At 32.8% G+C, this 18,087-nt stretch overlaps 2 protein-coding genes across 2 annotated transcripts; both read right to left on the reverse strand.

Annotated features, from left to right (window-relative positions):
• Positions 1-8,940: 8,940 nt before the first annotated feature.
• On the reverse strand, positions 8,941-9,528 carry LOC105766897 (agamous-like MADS-box protein AGL62). The gene has a single exon (XM_052630279.1). It carries the CDS (start codon positions 9,526-9,528, stop codon positions 8,941-8,943), a length of 588 nt encoding a protein of 195 aa, XP_052486239.1.
• Positions 9,529-11,053: 1,525 nt separating this feature from the next.
• Positions 11,054-17,806, reverse strand: LOC105770231 (TOM1-like protein 4). The gene is made up of 10 exons (XM_012591331.2): positions 17,590-17,806; positions 16,926-17,091; positions 15,554-15,632; positions 15,230-15,328; positions 15,016-15,129; positions 14,551-14,702; positions 13,533-13,614; positions 12,805-12,890; positions 12,531-12,725; positions 11,054-11,824 (listed from the first exon to the last, which is right to left on the reverse strand). Exons 2-10 carry the CDS (start codon positions 17,033-17,035, stop codon positions 11,185-11,187), a joined length of 1,557 nt encoding a protein of 518 aa, XP_012446785.1. The 5' UTR covers positions 17,036-17,091; positions 17,590-17,806; the 3' UTR covers positions 11,054-11,184.
• Positions 17,807-18,087: the final 281 nt, after the last annotated feature.

The raw sequence follows: 18,087 nt of genomic DNA on the forward strand, positions 1-18,087 counted from the left end.
GTGTAACAAAATTAAGTAGAGAAGCAAAATTATTACACAAATGTTAGTACAGTGTGATATGTTTGCAGACAACGTGCTATCCAATATATCTTTCTTTTATATTTTATGTGTTTCATATTGTTGCTAAAATACCAACAAAATTGTAGAGCTCACTTTCTTTTTGTATAGATTCCTAATTGACGTTTTGAGAATGTGATCAACCGATCATCTTCATTTTCAATCATTTTAATCTCAATCTATGGTACTATGGAGAATGTGTTTCAACAAATTAATAATAGTTTGATTTTTAACCATCGATAATTTACTTAAATTTATTTTATTTTGCATGAAAGATTACAATGTTCACATCAAACCACATGTAAGTGAAAATAAAATAAAATAGTTGTGCATTTAAATTGCGAAACTCGAAAAAATTCACAAATTATTTAGAATTTATATAAAATATCAATTTGCAATGGGCTCCAAAACTTGAAACATGGGCCAAATAATCCTATTTCAAATGTAACTCTAGAATTAATACTCACCTTTTGATTTTAGACTTAACACAATTAAAAGAAAGACTTTTGAACTCAAATTTAACCTCTCTTTCTTAGCATTCAAATTCAGCTCAAAATATGAAAAATAAAATAAAAGGAAAGTACAAATTAGTGTATGGCTAGATAAAAAATGATGTAACCATTTACTAAAAAGGGATAATCTATTTTCCTAATAATAAAATTCAAAGTATGTAACAAAGAACAATAAAAAGAAACTATGAATTAGTTTATAGCGGGATAAACAATGGTGTAACCATTTTCTAAAATTGATATTTTTTCATCCAAAATATGGAAAAAAAACAATAAAAGAGAAGTATAAATTAGTTTCTAGCTGGATGAAAATGGTCCAACCATTTTCTAAATAAAAATTTATTTTCTTAGTATGATAATAATTTTATTATTTCTCCTTATTTAGATATTTTCATCATTAAAATGTAAATCAATTTTGAGCACATTTTCAACGTAACATTTTAGGCACTAATATGAACTACCGTGGATTGGTTTTCTTGATTTACTTTATTACAAAACTTTGTGTAAAAAATATAATAGCAATGTTGTATTACCTTTCAAATTGTATTTTCTAGTAAAGAGATAAAATGTAATTTAGAATATAATATAGCGATTGTTACAATAATTTTACAGAAATATTTGAGGAATTATAAAGGAATTTGGTTTTCTTTTCTTGAGAAAGAATAAATTAGTTTTCTTTTATTACATACAAATGAAAAAAAAAACCAAAATGAACATTACAACTCAATTTTGTCTTGATTTAATAAAATACATTCGTCAAAACTTAATTGGTCCATTGAAATTTTTAAAAATCTGCTTACATCTCTCTTTATCCATAAATATCGGGTTAGGTATAAAAATAATATAATTTTCTTATAAACTATTAGTTTTAGATAATTTTTAAATTTAATTTTGGACACTTATGATAATTCAAATACATATTTGTAAACATGAAATTCATGTTTTCATTAACACATTACAAGTGTAAATTCTCCTATATATTAATCACCAATTTATTGAAAGTAAATATTAGTATATATTCCTATCGGGTTAGGTTTAAAGAATTTTTATTAATCATCAATTTATTGAAAGTAAATATTAATGTATATTCCTATCAGGTTAGGTTGAAAGTACTTTTATTAATCACCAATTTATTGAAAGTAAATATATGAATTGATACTACTGGTGCTCATGTACAAGAACCGAAATGGAAATATGGCTAGCCCCTGAGTAGTCAAGGAAAGTTTAACTTGTTTACAACTATCGGTGACCATGGTCATATCTAGGAGTAGGGGCATCCTCAGCAGGACCTGTTGGAACAACCATTGAAGAAGCAATTGCAATCTTCTTGCTCCAAGAGATATGGAAAAGGTTGAGAAGTTTCGAGAAATGAGAGTATCGCTCGTAAAGCTCCCTTGGGTTAAGTTGATCAAGGGGAGTTTCCCACCAACGATTGGAATCTGCCCCACTTGTGATTAAAATGATGGATCTTATCTCTCTAAAGTTGCAGTAGAGCAGACCGCATCAGACTTTATTTTCTTCAAGTTGCAGTGTAGCATACTTAATATAGCAGATCTTATCTCCCCGAAGTTGCAGTGGAGTAGATTGAAGATATTAAGCCTTATCTCTCTGAAGTTGTAGTAAAGTAAGTCACACTATAACAAAATCTTATTTTCCTGAAGTTGTAGTGGAGCAGACTGAAGCTACTAATCCTATCTCCCTGAAGTTGCAGTGGAGCAGATTAAAACCACGAATCCTATACCTCTAAAGTTGCAGTAGGTCGGATTAAATCTACCACAACAAGCCTTCTCTCCCCGAAGTTGCAGTGGAGCAGACTAAAACCATGAATCTCGTCCCCTGAAGTTGCTGCGGAGAGGGTTAAAGCTACAAATTAGATTTCTCCGAAGTACAATGGAGCAGATTGAAGCAACAAGACATAGTAGACTGAATGAGGCTACTTGAAGAAGAGAAGCGTCAAAAGAAGTCGAGACCCGATGAGGCTGGGCAAAATTGGTCTTTCTAAGTCTTTGCTCTGTTCTCATTACACGACAACGAGCAAAGAAGGGCAGCTGTACAACCCAATATTTTGCCCAGCCCAAAACCCATTACAAAACCTACCCAATACCCAATACCCATTACAAACCCCACACCCAAGACCCAACTAGCCTAACCCAAACCGAGGCCCAACAAAATCCCAACTCCAAGTCAGACTAGGGTTTCAGAAACTGAAACCCTAAGCGCCGCACCTAGGGTCTTTAGACCCTTGGTCTTCTGGCGCCGCAGCCGTCTCCCGCACCTGCCACCGTTGGACGTCCCATCGCCCCACTTGTGCCCGTCAACCACCTGCAAAGAAGAAAACAAGCAAAGAAAAGGACAACAATAATAGTAGAAATACAATCGGCTATAAAAGCCGAAGAAAATGTAACCTTTTTCTCTTCCAATTTTTGCAAAAAAAAAACATTAGTAGGAAGAAATAAAAAGCAGAAAATAGATCAAAGGTTTTTTTCTCTATTATTCTGTTCGTAAGCTTTTTTTATCTACTTTTATTTCTAGATATTAATAATAAGATAAGATAAAAGGACTTACCGGACGGCCGCGGCCTCGCCGTCAGAGGGCTTCTCCTATGTTGCCCGATTCAGGCCTAAGGAGGGGTGAAAATCCCTTTTCTATGATTTCGCGGGTTGAGAGAGCTCGGATCTCAAGGATGCCATACAACGAAGGGTTAAAAGCCTATTTTGCGCAACGCCGGCCATTGGTCACGGCGGCGGCGCGACGAAGGCCAAGGGAAGCTCAAAGGCCTGAGAGAGGGGAGTTTGAGAGGAAACTCTCATTTTTTTCTTCTTTTATTTTTTTTTCTGAAAAGTGATGGGAAATGATTTTTTTTAAACTTGACTTTTATGGGCCGACTAAACGGCGTCGTTTTGGGTTGGTTACAATAGCCCTAAAACGGCGTCGTTTTACCCTGACCCGCGCGGTGACCAAACCTTGGGGGGAGGATCCGCGTGTTTTCTTAAAAAGGGATATTTGCGCGCACGATCCCTCCTATTTTGCAAGGCGTTGCAATTTGACCCTTTTTCTTTCTTTTCTTTTCTTTTAATTTAGCCGCATAATTTTATTTTTGTTTCATTTTAGTCCATTGCAGCGCTGCGTTTTGGGGGACTTGGTTTATTTCTTTTTTTGGTCCTTTTTCTTTCACGCGCGTTATGATTTAGTCCTTTTCTCTACTCTTCATTTTCGTTTTCGGCCCTAAAGTTTTGTTTAGTTTCGATTTAGTCCTCTGCTTAGTATTTTAGTTATTTATTATTAAATTGATCATTTTAATATTATTACTATTATATTACACCATTAATCTTGTATTATTATTATTTACTTATTTATACTTGTAAACTTCAAATTTTGTTATATATATATACATACATACTTTTTATAATATGTACATATACGTACATATGTCTTAATTTTATAAATATATATATATACACATACTTTTATATATATTCTATGCTTCATAATTTTATATACATACTTATATTTTTTTTACATTTTAAAATATGTATATTATATATATACATTTTTTATTCACATACATTTATATTTTTCTTATATGTACATATATATATTTTATATTTTATAATTTTATCTATTCTCTTTGTTGTTATAATTGCTTCACTTGGAGTTTATTTATTTATTTATTTACATGTCCATTATTATTTTTTAATGCTTTAGTTTTATTTGTTTATTACTTGTTATTGTGTATACATGATTGACTTTCTTTTATATATATTTGCCTTCTTATTTATTTATCTTTTTGTTTTTGCTCGTATTATTTTTACTTACATTATCATAATTGTTATTCTATTACATCAATTTTTACCCAGATTCGTAAAAAAGAAAATTTTGAAAATAAAGGCAATACTCGGTATTTGGGATCTTCGAGAGGATTGAGCCCTAACGTATTGGGTTCCAATTTTCTTCGTTGAATCTAAATAATCGAGAATGCTCTTTAATCAAAATAAATAAATAAAAGCTCATTATTGGGAATTCGATATGTTGTGTCCTAACGCATTGGATATGACACGTTGTTTTCTCGAGATGAGGATTTTTCTAAAAAAAAATAAAGGCAATATTCAATGTTTAGAATTTTGAGAAATTGTGCCCTAACGTATTGGGCCGCGATTTTTTCATCTGACTTAAACAATTGAATACCCTTTTAAATTTTATTGCACGAGTTTTTGGATAAGCTCATTTTTGAGGAGGTGAAATATCATGCCCTAACTCATTGGGTATGACATTTTCTCTCTCCGAAATGAGAGGGTCTTAACATGCAATTTGATTTATACAAATTTTTTTTAACAAAGGATCGTATTTTAAAACTCTTCACAGCTTTCAATCTTCGACTCTAAGACATTAATTAATCAACTACGTACCAATTTTGGGCGTTATGAGGGTGCTAATCCTTCCTCGTACGTAACTGACTCCCGAACCTGTTTTTTTGAATTTCGTGGACCAAAATCATTGTTTTAATAAAATCAAATAGTTTATTAAAAACAACCACTTTTCAAGGTGATCCAATCACACCTCATCAAAAAGGATCGGTGGCGACTCCCATTTTCGTTTTATTTTCAAAATCCAAGTCGATCCCGTTTTATCAAAAAAATGGTGTCAACAACGTTGTCTACAAACATATTGCATTGTATTACCATTTGTATAGCAGTTAAGTTGGTGCAAAAACAAGATTGATATGTTGAAAAGTACTGAAAATCACTACTATTACTCGGTAAAGCTTAATGCGCATCCTAGAATACCTGATTGAATGTTTGTAAAAAGGATTCCTTGTAAAGAAATGAAGAAAAAAAATACCCAAAGTGCATAGAAGGAAATGACAGCTATGTAATTTATTACATTGCTGATTATAGCACATTCTAAAACAAGTTAGGCCGTGTAAGCATGACCTGTCCTGCCAATCCAATTTGATGATGTTGTTAATAGATAGCATCTGAAATGGACCTAGTTTTGCTTCTCTACTTGGTTCTGTTTTACCATGCATGAAAGACTGTAATGTTTGCATCGAAGTTATATAGAATAGATGAAGGAAACCAATTTGTTTTATGTTCAAAGAATTCAACTCATAATGTTACTGAAAATTATTGCAGGTTCTTGGAGGCAAGCATTGTCTTGGTGAACGAAAGCTGAAACACCACACAATAAACAAGATAACACACTACACAGAAGAGGGTTATCTAGTTCAGCTTTTCTCATGTGCAAACACCAAAAACCATGAACAACGATGGAGTGCCAACTTGTTTTACAATCAGTAGTAGCCTGTTTTTCACAGAGTTCATAGGTTGAAGTTGTAAGAATGAAGATTGAATGTTAACCGATTTTACTTCATGGAGTTGTTCATGTCATAGTCCAATGTTTACTTGTAAGAGCTATTTTCATTTGCATGTTTATTGTATCAATAAGAACGCAGGTGAATTTGATTGATTTTAATTCACTACTTGCAGGAACTATGCCATTTCCATCGTGTTGATGTGACATTTTACACTTCTGTTGAGTTGTTTTAATTTGAAGAAGAAATGAATTATTTTCTTGTTCTGAATTTGAAATATGTTTGCTGCCATACAAGGTTAAGCAATAGAATTAAATATCAGGAAAAGAAAAAGAAAAACATGAACATGACACAAATAAAGGAATGTTCCAAAATATAAACAATATCAGGAATACGTCTTTTTGGTGTTGTGATATTTTCTCTTGATTGTGTAATATGAAAAGTTTTTTAACGGTAAACTGAAAATAAAAAGTGTATTCACATATGAACTGAAAGCAATAAAAGCAGTAGAAATGGGATGATGCAAGGCTACTTTTATTAGTCACCAGTTTATTGAGAGTAGATAGATGAATTGATACATGTACAATAACCAAAATGGAAATATGGCTAGCCCCTAAGTCGTCAACGAAAATTTAACTTGTTTAGAACTATTGGCGACCATGGCCTTAACTAAGAGGAAAGTTAGTTGGGGCATCCTTAGCAAGACCCGTTGGAGCAAACATTGAAGAAGCAATTGCAATCTTCTTGCTCCAAGAGAAATGGAACAAGTCGAGAAGCTTCGAGAAATGGGAGTATCGCTCGTAGAGCTCCCTTGGGTTAAGTTGGTCAAGGGAAGTTTCCTACCAACGATTAAAATCTGTCCCACTTGTGATTTGTTGAGCAAGCACCTTTTGTGTCTCATTGGATGCATCTATTTGGCTCTACACCTCATTGTAAAGTTGAATTAGTTTATAGATTCTTGCCGTACGGTGAGCCTCAATAAGAGCGGGAGTGTTGTCAATCACAGATATGTTCCCATTCAAAAAGTGGTTAGCTATAGATTCAATAGAGGGGTGACCATATGCAAAAGGTTTTCTTGCAAATGAAAAGATGATAAAAAAAATATTATTACCACATAAAGTGCAGAGCTCACTTTTTTTTTTATAAATTCCTAATCGACGTTTCGAGAATGTGACCAACCAATCATCTTCATTTTCAATCATTTTAATCTCAATTTTTTGTATTCCTCTAAATTTCTTTCCTGTGCTTGCCCTTGCCAAAAGATGGGAGGACGAAAAAAAAAGCAAAAGGATTACAAAGGAATGCTAAATTAGGCCTCTAAGTTATCTCTTTTCACTATAAATTCTCACATTGTTATGTGTAATATAAATTATTTGTCATTGACTAAAATTGTACTTAGTTCGTTTATGGTACTATAAAGATTGTAATGTTTGCATCAAAACACATGTAAGTGAAAGTAAAATAAAATAGCTGTGCATTTAAATTACGAAACTTTAAAAAAAAATCACTAATTAATTAGAATTTATGTAAAATATGGATTTGTAATGGGCTCCAAAACTTGAAACATGGGTCAAATAATCACATTTCAAATGTAAGTTTAGAATCAATAGTCACTTTTTGATTTCAGACGTAACCCAATTGGAAGAAATACTTTTGAGCTCAAATTTAGCCCCTTTTTTTTCACATTCGACTTCAATTCAAAATATGGAAAAAAGGGCAATAAATGGAAAGTATAAATTAGTGTATGGCTGGATAAAAATAATGTAACCATATTCTAAAATAGGGATATTTTGTTTTCCTAATATGATAGTAATAAAATCCAAAATATGGATTCTACCAAAATAAAATTCAAAAATATGGAAAAGGAACAATAAAAGGGAAGTATAAATTAGTTTATAGCTGGATAAAAATGGTCTAACCATTTTTTTTTAAAAACAATATTTTATTTTCCTAATAATAGTAATTTTATTATTTCTCTTTATTTGGACATTCTCATAATGTAATGTTTTGGGCACTAACATGAATAATGGTGGATTAGTTTTTTTATTTATCTTATTGCAAAATTTTGTGTACAAAATCATAGCAATCATTGTATTATATTTTAACTCGCATTTTCTAGTAAAGAGATAAAATGCAATTTAAAATATAGTACAGATGATGAACTATAATAGTTTTACGAAATATTCGAGGAATTATAAAGAAAATCAGTTTCTTTTTCTTAAGAGAGAATAAATTAGTTCTCTCTTTTATTACATGCAAATGAAAAAAAATGAACCTTAAAACTCAATTTTGTCTTAATTTAATAAAATATACTCACAAAGCTTAGTCCATTAAAATTATTAAAAAGCTGTTTACGTCTCCCTTTATCAATAAATATCGGGTTAGGTTTTAATATATAATTTCCTTATAAAATATTAGTGTTTATATAAATTTCAAATTTAATTTTGAATACTTATGATAATTCAAAGTACTTATATTTGTAAACATGAAATTCATGTTCTCATTAACACATTGCAAGTGTATATAATTAGATTTTGTTTTAATTAACTCACACGTAATATACAAGCATTTTATTATTGTAATGTATATAATAAATAAAATTCAAATCTCTAAATTCATGTTCTTAATAAGATAACTTTGTGGATTTAATTCTTTTATTTTCTTAATGTTTCATAAAAATATAATAATATTATATATTTTAAATACATTAAAATGTAACACCTCTTTCTCGACTTGATTGTTGGGTTCGAGCTACGGGATGTCACATCTGTATTTTTTTTATTGTTTGATTATATATCCATATAAATCACGTATTTTTTGTATTGAGATATTTTTATTAATTGTGTAATATGAAAACCTTTTAACAGTAAACTAAAAGTAAAAGGACATGTAATTTGTAGCAATAGTAGTAGAAATGGGATGATGCAAGGATACTTTTATTAATCACCAATTTATTGAATGTAAATATAAGGATTGATGTACAAGAACCGAAATGGAAATATGGCTAGCCCCTGAGTAGTCAAGAAAAATTTAACTTGTTTGGAACTATTGGCGATCATGGCCTTAACTAAGAGGAAAGTTAGTAGGGGCATCCTCAGCAGGACCCGTTGGAGCAACCGTTGAAGAAGCGGTTGCAATCTTCTTGCTCCGAGAGATATAGAACAAGTCGAGAAGCTTCGAGAAATGGGAGTATCGCTCGTAGAGCTCTCTTGGGTTAAGTTGGTCAAGGGGAGTTTCCCACCAACGATTAGAATCTCCCCCACTTGTGATTTGTTGAGCAAGCACCCTTTGTGTCTCATTGGATGCGTCTATTTGGCTCTGCACCTCATTGTAAAGTTGGATTAGCTTATTGATTCTTACCGTACGGTGATCCTCAATAAGAGCATGCATGTCGTCAATCACAGGTATGTTTCCGTTCAAAAAGCGGTTAGCAATAAATTCGATAGAGGGGTGACCAAATGTAAAAGGTTTTCCTGCGGGTGAAAAAATGATAAAAAGAATCTCAGTACCACATAAAGTGGAAAGCTCACCAATTTTTTTATAGATTCCTGATCGACGTTTCGAGAATGTGATCAACCGATCATCCTGATTTTCAATCATTTTAATCTCAATCTTTTGTTTTCCCTTGGTTTTCTTTCCAGTGTTTGCCATTGCCAAAAGATGAGAGGACAAAAGAAACAGGTAAAAAGATTACAAAGGAATGCTCTATTAGACTTTTGGGGTATTATGAAATGAAAATCTTATTGAATGGGATGCATATATATAGGGGACAGAAAACTCAAGAATGAAGGCCCAAACTAATGAAATTAGGCCTCTAAGTTATCTCCTTTCACTATCAATTCTCACATTGGTATGTGTATTACAAATTAGCTGTCACTTTCCAAAATTGTGTTTAGTTAGTCTGTGGTACTATGGAGATTGTGTTTCAACAAAATTGATAGTAGTTTGATGTTAACGGTCGATGATCGTGTAAGTAATTAAGCCTAATCTTGGATTAGGTAAGTAAATGTATTTCTTGATCATAGTATTTATAAATTTGTCGTATCGATCACTCGTATTTAAATCTTATCTAATTAATTGTGATTTTAAGGACTCGATTATTGTCATATAATGTGCTAGGATAGTACGTTGTCTACAAACATATTGCATTGTATTACCATTTATATAGCAGTTAAGTTGGTGCAAAAACAAGATTGATATGTTGAAAAGTATTGAAAATCAATGCTATTACTCGGTAAAGCTAAATGCGCACCCTGAAATAATTGATTGAATGTTTGTAAGAGAGATTTCTTGTAAAAAAAATGAAAAAAAATACCCAATGTGCATAGAAGGAAATGACAGCTATGTAATTTATTACAAAGCCGATTATAGCACATTCTAAAACAGGTTAGGCTGTGTAAGCATGACCTGTCCTGCCAATCCAATTTGATGGTGCTGTCAATAGATAGCCTCTGAAATGGATCTAATTTTGCTCCTCTACTTAGTTTTGTTTTACCATGCATGAAAGGTTGCAATGTTTGCATCTTAAGTTATATAGAATAGATGAAGGAAACCAATTTGTTTTATTTTAGTGTTGCTGAAAATTATTGCAGGTTCTTGAAGGCAAACATTGTATTGGTGAACTAAAGCTGAAACACAGCACAATAAACAAGATAACACACTACATAGAAGAGGGTTATCTAGTTCAGCCTTTCCCATTTGCAAAAATCAAAAACCATGAACAACGATGGAGTGCCAACTTATTTTACAATCAATACTTGTTTTACGATCAGTGGTAGCCTGTTTTCCAAAGTTCATTGGTTGAAGCTATAAGAATGAGGGTTGAATGTTTAACTGATTTCATTTCATGGAGTTGTTCATGTCATAGTCCAATGTTTACTAGCAAGAGCTATTTTCATTTTCATGTTTATTGTATCAATAAAAACGCAAGTGAATTTGACTGATTTTAATTCACTACTTGCAGGAACTATGCCATTTCCATCATGTTGATGTGACATTTTACACTTTTAATTCACTTTTGTTGGGTTGTTCTAATTTGAAGAAGAAATGAATCTTTTTCTTGCTCTAATTTGAAATATGTTTGCTGCCATACAAGGTTAAGCAATGGAATCAAATATCAGGAAAAGAAATATTAAAAAAGAAAAAGAAAAACGTGAACATGACACAAATAAAGGAATGTTCCAAAATATAAAAAATGTGTTATTATATCAAAATTCATATAAATATAAAATACTTTACACAATTAGGAAACGGTAAAATACATTAACACAACAAGAAAATACAAATTGCTAGTTCTATCGGAGAAGATCAACATGGCTTATTATTGGATTTAGATGGTGAAGATGGCATGGCTTTGGCAAAATCAAGAAGGTCTCTGAAGAAAGCATCTTCTGGGTTTACTTGTTGGGTTGGGATCTTAGAATTAATGGAGAGATTTTGAGTTTGTCCAACAAGACTGTCATAAGAGGAATCAAAACCATTAATGGAATGAAAAGAACTACCGGTATAACCATGTTGTTGCTCAAAGAATTGATGTCTTTGATTGAACATAGAAGACGGTGGGTAGTTTCCAGCAGGATTGTCCAACTGAACCAGAGGCAGCTGCTCAGCATCAGCAGGTTTGACTAAGGAAGCCAGTTTAGGTTGTTCACTGAACACAGGTGCAGATCCAGTGTCAGCCGAACAGGAAGGAGATGATGGAGCTAAAGTTGAAGCTAACTCTAGGGAGTTCATGTATGCATCAGTAGGATCAGAATGAAGTGTGGGTTCTTTAATTTCAGAGAAATCCTCGGACTTGTAAGTATCACCGCTAAGATAATCAATGAAGCTGGAATTTGACGTAACTGGCCTTTTTGATGAGGGTGGAGGAGGAAGAAGAGGAACAGCTCGAGCAGGTTCACTTTTTTGTGCTCTTTGAACCTGTCTTTGAGCATTATCCCTTGACGATCTATAATATACAAGGACAGAGATTCATTAAATTAGATGAAACAAGAATACCGAAACATCACAAAAAATATTCCCTTTAAGTAAGGATTGGTTACCCAAATCTTATATTGCTCAGATATAAGTGTCGAATATTGGTATCTGTTCAATATAAGAATGGTCTTTTTTTTTTTTTTTTTCCAACAAACCATATTCAAGCAATCTTTAAGTATGTTCATTTTTTTCCCCGCAAACTATATTCAGAGAAATCTTTAAGTGTGTTTTAGAGAAGATAAGACAAAACCACTACAATTTCCTCTTACGTTATAGAGACCAGGGCATGTAACACATCAATGTTAAGTTACTCAGACTCGCTGGTAAATTTCTAATACGAGTATTTATCTGATACAAACACGTTAACTTTTTTTAAGTAAAAACATTCACGTATCTAGAGGATCCTTAAAGGATATCCTCATACCCTTGTCTCGATATGTATCAAACATGAATACCAAACATGGAAATATCAAGAAAAACAAAAAGTCAACGTAACATAGCATCAAAACATTGTCCATGTGCAAAGTGGATGAATTGAACTGATGTATGTTTTTTCTCCGACTTTTTCATGGTTTTGAAGTGCAAGATTAATCCAGCACACTGTAAATATTTTCTGTAAACTAGAAGAAAAATGTCCAAAACAAAAGGGGGGCAGAAGAATAACATGATAAAATCACCTGTGAGCCAGCTGAGCAAAGTCATCTTCCGAATCATCATCGTCATGGTTAACATTAACAATCGGCACAACACGAGTTTCTGCTACTGCTGTGGTAGCACTACCGGTGTTTCCTTTCAGAATGTCATCATGCTGGCAAAGAACATGCTGCAATCGATCATTTAGTGCTAATCCCTGACATAAAAGTTGCTCATTTCTGGAAAAGCAAAATCCATCATCAGCATTATTCTATAAAACAGGAGGGAAATCAATGGAAGATACAAACAGATTCTCACGTTGTATGATTCACGAGAAGAACAACACGTTTTTTGTAAGAACGGCATTGCTCAACGAGGTCAACAATCACTTCTTGCTTCAAAGACTGAACAACATCCAAAACAGTAAGCCTAATCATTTGATTTGAATTTATTTAATCCCCGGCATGCATAAGGACCGCATTGGATAGTATGTAATATTTATTAGATTTATCTTCTTTATTTCTTATTTGGTGTTGATAGATAAGTGGGCACATATTTAGCTTCCAGGGTTGCTTTTCATCTAGAACTGTGCAAATACCACACAACCTGCCCAAGCCCAAAGTCTCATTCAATACTCAGGAAGCTTAGGACAAAACTGTTAAACCCGAAAAATGGGCTTAAGCAAAAAAAATTAAGCCTATTTAAAATATCTACCAAGACCAATTTATGCAATAAGTCCAATAATACGGTCAAAATCAAGAATCAATTTACCATGCCGCAGCAAGGAAAAAACCAAGATTTTACATTGTGCCATGTGAAACCGGAAAAGAGGATTAATAAAGCTGATCCCAGACAAAGAGATTAACAATGAGAGCAATAAATTTCCCCGGTGCTAAATAGAAAACCAAGAGGAAAATGAAAACCTTGCAATTTGCACATTAAAACAAGTAAACCAACGTACAACAGCAAGAAAATAATCTAAAACAGAAAAACAGGATAGTACATGGGTCAAGCATAATGGTTCATTTCTAGAACAAAGTTTTTACCTCAGGAGTCTTGGGCTCCAATGCACTAAGCACTTCCATTAAGATATCTGCTAGTCCACTAGCATTTTGAATCTCTGCCAAGCTGAAAGTAGACAAGTTTCATTGTCTTTGCAGGCAAATGATAACCAAAATACCGCTAGTTTATGTAGGAAGTTTACGTGTCAGCAGCAAAGATGTTAAAACACAAAGATGGAAAGAGATATGCAGTGTAGTACCTTTGAAGTGGTTTAATACAGTTCAACAAAGAAAAAAGGATAGCTTAAGCCTCAATCTTTATGTCCCAATGTTAAAATAATCCATACTGTGTTCATGTATTTTGCCATGTCATAATCATGTTTATGATATTGAAAAATTCATGTAATCATATTGTGTTCATGTTATATCTTTATGTTCTGTAATATCAATTTTAGATTTATTAAAGAAAATAAGTATAAAATTCATTTCAACATTGTTAGTCATATATATGCTAAAACATGCCAATGAACACATAATAGAAACTGTTAGATAATTATGTAAATCATAATGTGTATTATCAATTGAATGATTTTTCTTAATTATGAGCTGTGGTGAGGTGATGTCTGTTATAAGCTGTGATGCTCTGTTCTTTGTAATCTCTTCAGAGTCTTTATTTTAATAAAATTTTATTTAGGCCTATCAAAAGAAAAAAATTGTAAATCATAATGTATATGATTTTGCATAAGCAATGACGACTTATATATATGAAGATATAAATATATTACACATTCACATATGGTTTACAATTTATACGGTAAACATAAAATCAAACACAACAAACAAGAGATGAGAGATCCAATCCAAGCAAAAGAGTTATGGATACCAACAATAAATCGGTTGACTTTTCTTTTACCGATTCAAGTCATTATTGAACTAAGAATCAAATACTTTGAAATAATTTGAGTGAAGCAAAGGTTTCAAAATCAGTTTTCGGACAAAGATGTTGTATCAAGGACAACTGTTTAATCCGCAACAAGAACATAATAATCTAGCAAATTAGTACCTCAAGCCAGAAGCATCATCAGACTGTCGAGAGACCTCAATAGCAGCATCTTGACGTGCTGAAACTGGTTGGTGGGTTACTGGATTGTTCTGAGGTGGAGTAAATAACGGTACACTATTCTTTTCACGAGGAGGAAATGCAACTCCAGCAACCTGAAAATACACAAAAGAAGGTTTAACTTTAAGAACAGATACGAATAGACTATGTTATTCCGATTTTTCATTTTCTTGAAATACCGTATTTGACACTCATGTCCAATAGAAATCCAAAGATGGGTATGGAGATATGACCCTCCAAGAATCCTCCAAATACATGAAAAAGATAAATTATGGAAAATGAAAGGGAACCTAATATATCCAAGCACAAAAGAACAAGTTTGATAATATTCGTCCTTGGGAAAATAGATGCTTATGAAGGGCCAACAAAAGAACGGGCTGGCAGGTAAACACAAACTAGAACGTTTACCCGTAGTTCTTTATATGCTGCAAAATACTGTGGATACCTTCCCCCGGGTCCTCCAAAGGCTACTTGCCATGTGTCTATGAAAGTAAGTACCTTTTCCCTGACATTCAAGTCAGGCTGCACAGTTACCAGAATGAAGCGTAAGAGTAGTAAGAACCAGAAAGTGAGGAAATTAAAAAGAAATGTTAGATATCACAGATCAGGCAAAGAAAGGCACCTTCTTCGTTACGATTTTAACCATTTCGTTCAAGATATCACACTCAACAATCTGCTGAAAAACATGCTCCCCGCAATTTTTACTGAGAGAATCCAATACCTGGACGAATATATAAAGATATATGGTATCGTATTACTTCTTTATCATCATGCAACACTAAGGAAAAAACATAGGATGGTACCGAGTTAATAATCATTTGAGACCACATGATGAAATTAAATCACTGAAAATAACCACGTTATACATATTATTACACCATAAGAGTTGACTTCCGAACACATATCTGAAAGAGCAATATATACGAGGAAGAAGCATGTAACTCACATTAAGAGCTAGTAGCTGTACTTTTGGGTTTTTATTGCCCAGTTGCTTCTTGAGGACTTTCAAAGCATCCTTAGCCTGCCTACAATAGACAAATAGAGAATGTCAAAACCTTGACTATGATTTTCACTGAAGTCCAGATGATTTAGGATCCAAATGCATCTGCGATAGCGAATAATAGGCTTGGATCAAGTTATGACAAGATGCCAATACATTCAACACAATCGCAGGACAACCATGCAACTTTCCTACGAGAGGGTGTTGTATGTCTACAGAAAACCCCTTGGGAGCATAAAATCATATTTCGAACAATTAAATTGGTGACAATAACATACACTGTGCATTTCTTAGCATCGGACAATGACTTTCTGTTTATTCAAACATTTTCATTCCTGTTCACACTTCAGACCCTTCAATTCTTTTTCTAGTAAAGAGATAAATTACAACCCAAGACCAACTCAAGTACCCAAAGTGTACAAGAAAGATATTAAAGCCGAAAAAACAATGAGTGTGAGAGAAGGAACTAGAAGAAAAATAGAGAACGTGTCTGTCATATAGACAAACACCAAATAATAGACTGACAAGAGAATATAGAATAGGAAGGTAGCCATCATATTGGTCCTACATTGCATGGAGTTAGGTGTGAATACCTAATTCTAACAAGGGTATTTTTCGTAACATTTCACTCACTATAGTCAAGCTAAATGAATCCAAGAGTAGGGTATAAACATGTATACACCCTAAAGCTTCTTGTCCTTGTTTGTGACATAAATTTCCCCTCAAATTGTCCTTCCTCTTCTCCTACAAGACAAAGGATACCATATCCAGAAGATCCAAAAATTTCCTCCTTCCACATCCCTCCCTTCATCACTCTCTTCTGAAAAAAATCATGCCATATCATCCTCCCATTAACATTTTTGAGGCAAGATACATTTTAATCAAAGCTTGAAAAAAACTTCTCTCATCTATTGCAATGGCAGCACAAATCAAGTTAACCCAGCAATCTCCTCACGAGCTCCACCTCTTTCATGATTGGACAACAACTGAATTACAGTGAAACGTTCCACAAAAGTGTACCACAATCTCTTGTGATGATATATTACACTATCAAAAGATGGATTACATCACAAATTTGACTTAAAACAATTAAAGTGGTGATTAGAGCTGCTATTCAGCAAACAATGCTTGCAAGTTTGAAAATCACCTAAGTAGCCTACATTGCATAATTCATACCACAACTCACGTGATTCAAATAAAACTACTGGTGCTTCCCAGAAAACCAAATAATCTAATTACCAAATCACAATCACAAGTACAAAAACACATAAAAGAACAGAAAAATGGCCACTAAACTGACAAACAAAAAGAATGATACCGTGGATCCGTGTTTATAATATCACATAGCTCAATGTTTACAGCCCAATCTGGACCAATCAGCATATCATGAGTTGCCCTTTCGGCACAGGCTGCCGCACTATTAGCCATGAGAACCTGCTTCTTTTGTTGAAGTACAAAATCCCAGATTATTCTATAAGCACAGCCTACAGCAAAATCAGTAACTTTATCATTGAATATCATGAATTTGAGGCAAAATTTGAGATTTTAATTAAAATAACTAAAAAGCAAACGATCATCAAAATCAACTCTAGAACATGATCGTCAATAAACTAAAATTGGCAATTAAAAGAAACTATAGCAAACGATCATCAAAATCAACTCTAGAACATGATCATCAATAAACTCAAATTGGCAATTAAAAGAAACTATAGCAACCCCAAGAATAGAAACAGCCCATATAAAAATAAAAAGGATATCAAACGATCAAACCCCAGAACTTTAAGCGTAGAATTAAAACCCAGAACAGTTTAAAAAAAAAACCCAAAAAGAAAATGAACAGATCAGATACTAATGGAAATAAAAAAACAAGCTTGAATAACATTTCTATCCCCAAGTGATCAAACCAATAAAACTACTCCCCCCTTCACCTAAATTAAAGAATAACAAAAAAATTTGGAAGTTTTTGGGATAGTGGATCTTACATAACAAAAATGACCACGAATAAGACACGAACAAAGCTTGATTTTGTAGTATGTTTATACGAATAATGACTTAAATCTTTCCTCGTTTTCTCTTGGACTTGGTTGAAAGGTTTTGCCTTTGCCCTTCGGTGATTTTTTTTTTCTTTTTTCTATTTCAATTTCGGAATTGCGTCAACCTTAGGCTTGCCTTGTCTGAACTCAAATCAAATTTGACTTTTTCTCTAATAAATATTTTATAATTTTAAATCGGAAAAGATATATGGCGTTAGGCATAATTTTCTCTAGTTTTTATTTTATTTTGGCATTTCGGTGACCAAACATTTATTCATACTATATATATAATTTTTGGCTAAATTAAGGATATTATAATTTTAACTTTTTCAAATAAAGTTATAATCATCAACTTAAAATCATTAGTATGATTTTCACTCACTTTTCGTCCTTTGTTTTTTCTTAAATTATAGATTAAAATTTTATAATTGTAATATACTTACTTTT

The sequence above is a fragment of the Gossypium raimondii genome, chromosome 5, assembly GCF_025698545.1.
Source record: "Gossypium raimondii isolate GPD5lz chromosome 5, ASM2569854v1, whole genome shotgun sequence".
In the NCBI taxonomy this organism is placed as follows: domain Eukaryota; kingdom Viridiplantae; phylum Streptophyta; class Magnoliopsida; order Malvales; family Malvaceae; genus Gossypium; species Gossypium raimondii.

Bases quoted from the DNA above. Each gene is read 5' to 3' on its own strand.
- LOC105766897 (XM_052630279.1), bottom strand. From the start codon at position 9,528: ATGGCAAACACTGGAAAGAAAACCAAGGGAAAACAAAAGATTGAGATT.
- LOC105770231 (XM_012591331.2), bottom strand. From the start codon at position 17,035: ATGGCTAATAGTGCGGCAGCCTGTGCCGAAAGGGCAACTCATGATATG. The intron at 15,633-16,925 runs GTATCATTCTTT...TGTCTATTGTAG, and splicing joins ATTATAAACACGGATCCACG to GCAGGCTAAGGATGCTTTGA. The intron at 15,130-15,229 runs GTGCCTTTCTTT...GTAACTGTGCAG, and splicing joins TTAAAATCGTAACGAAGAAG to CCTGACTTGAATGTCAGGGA.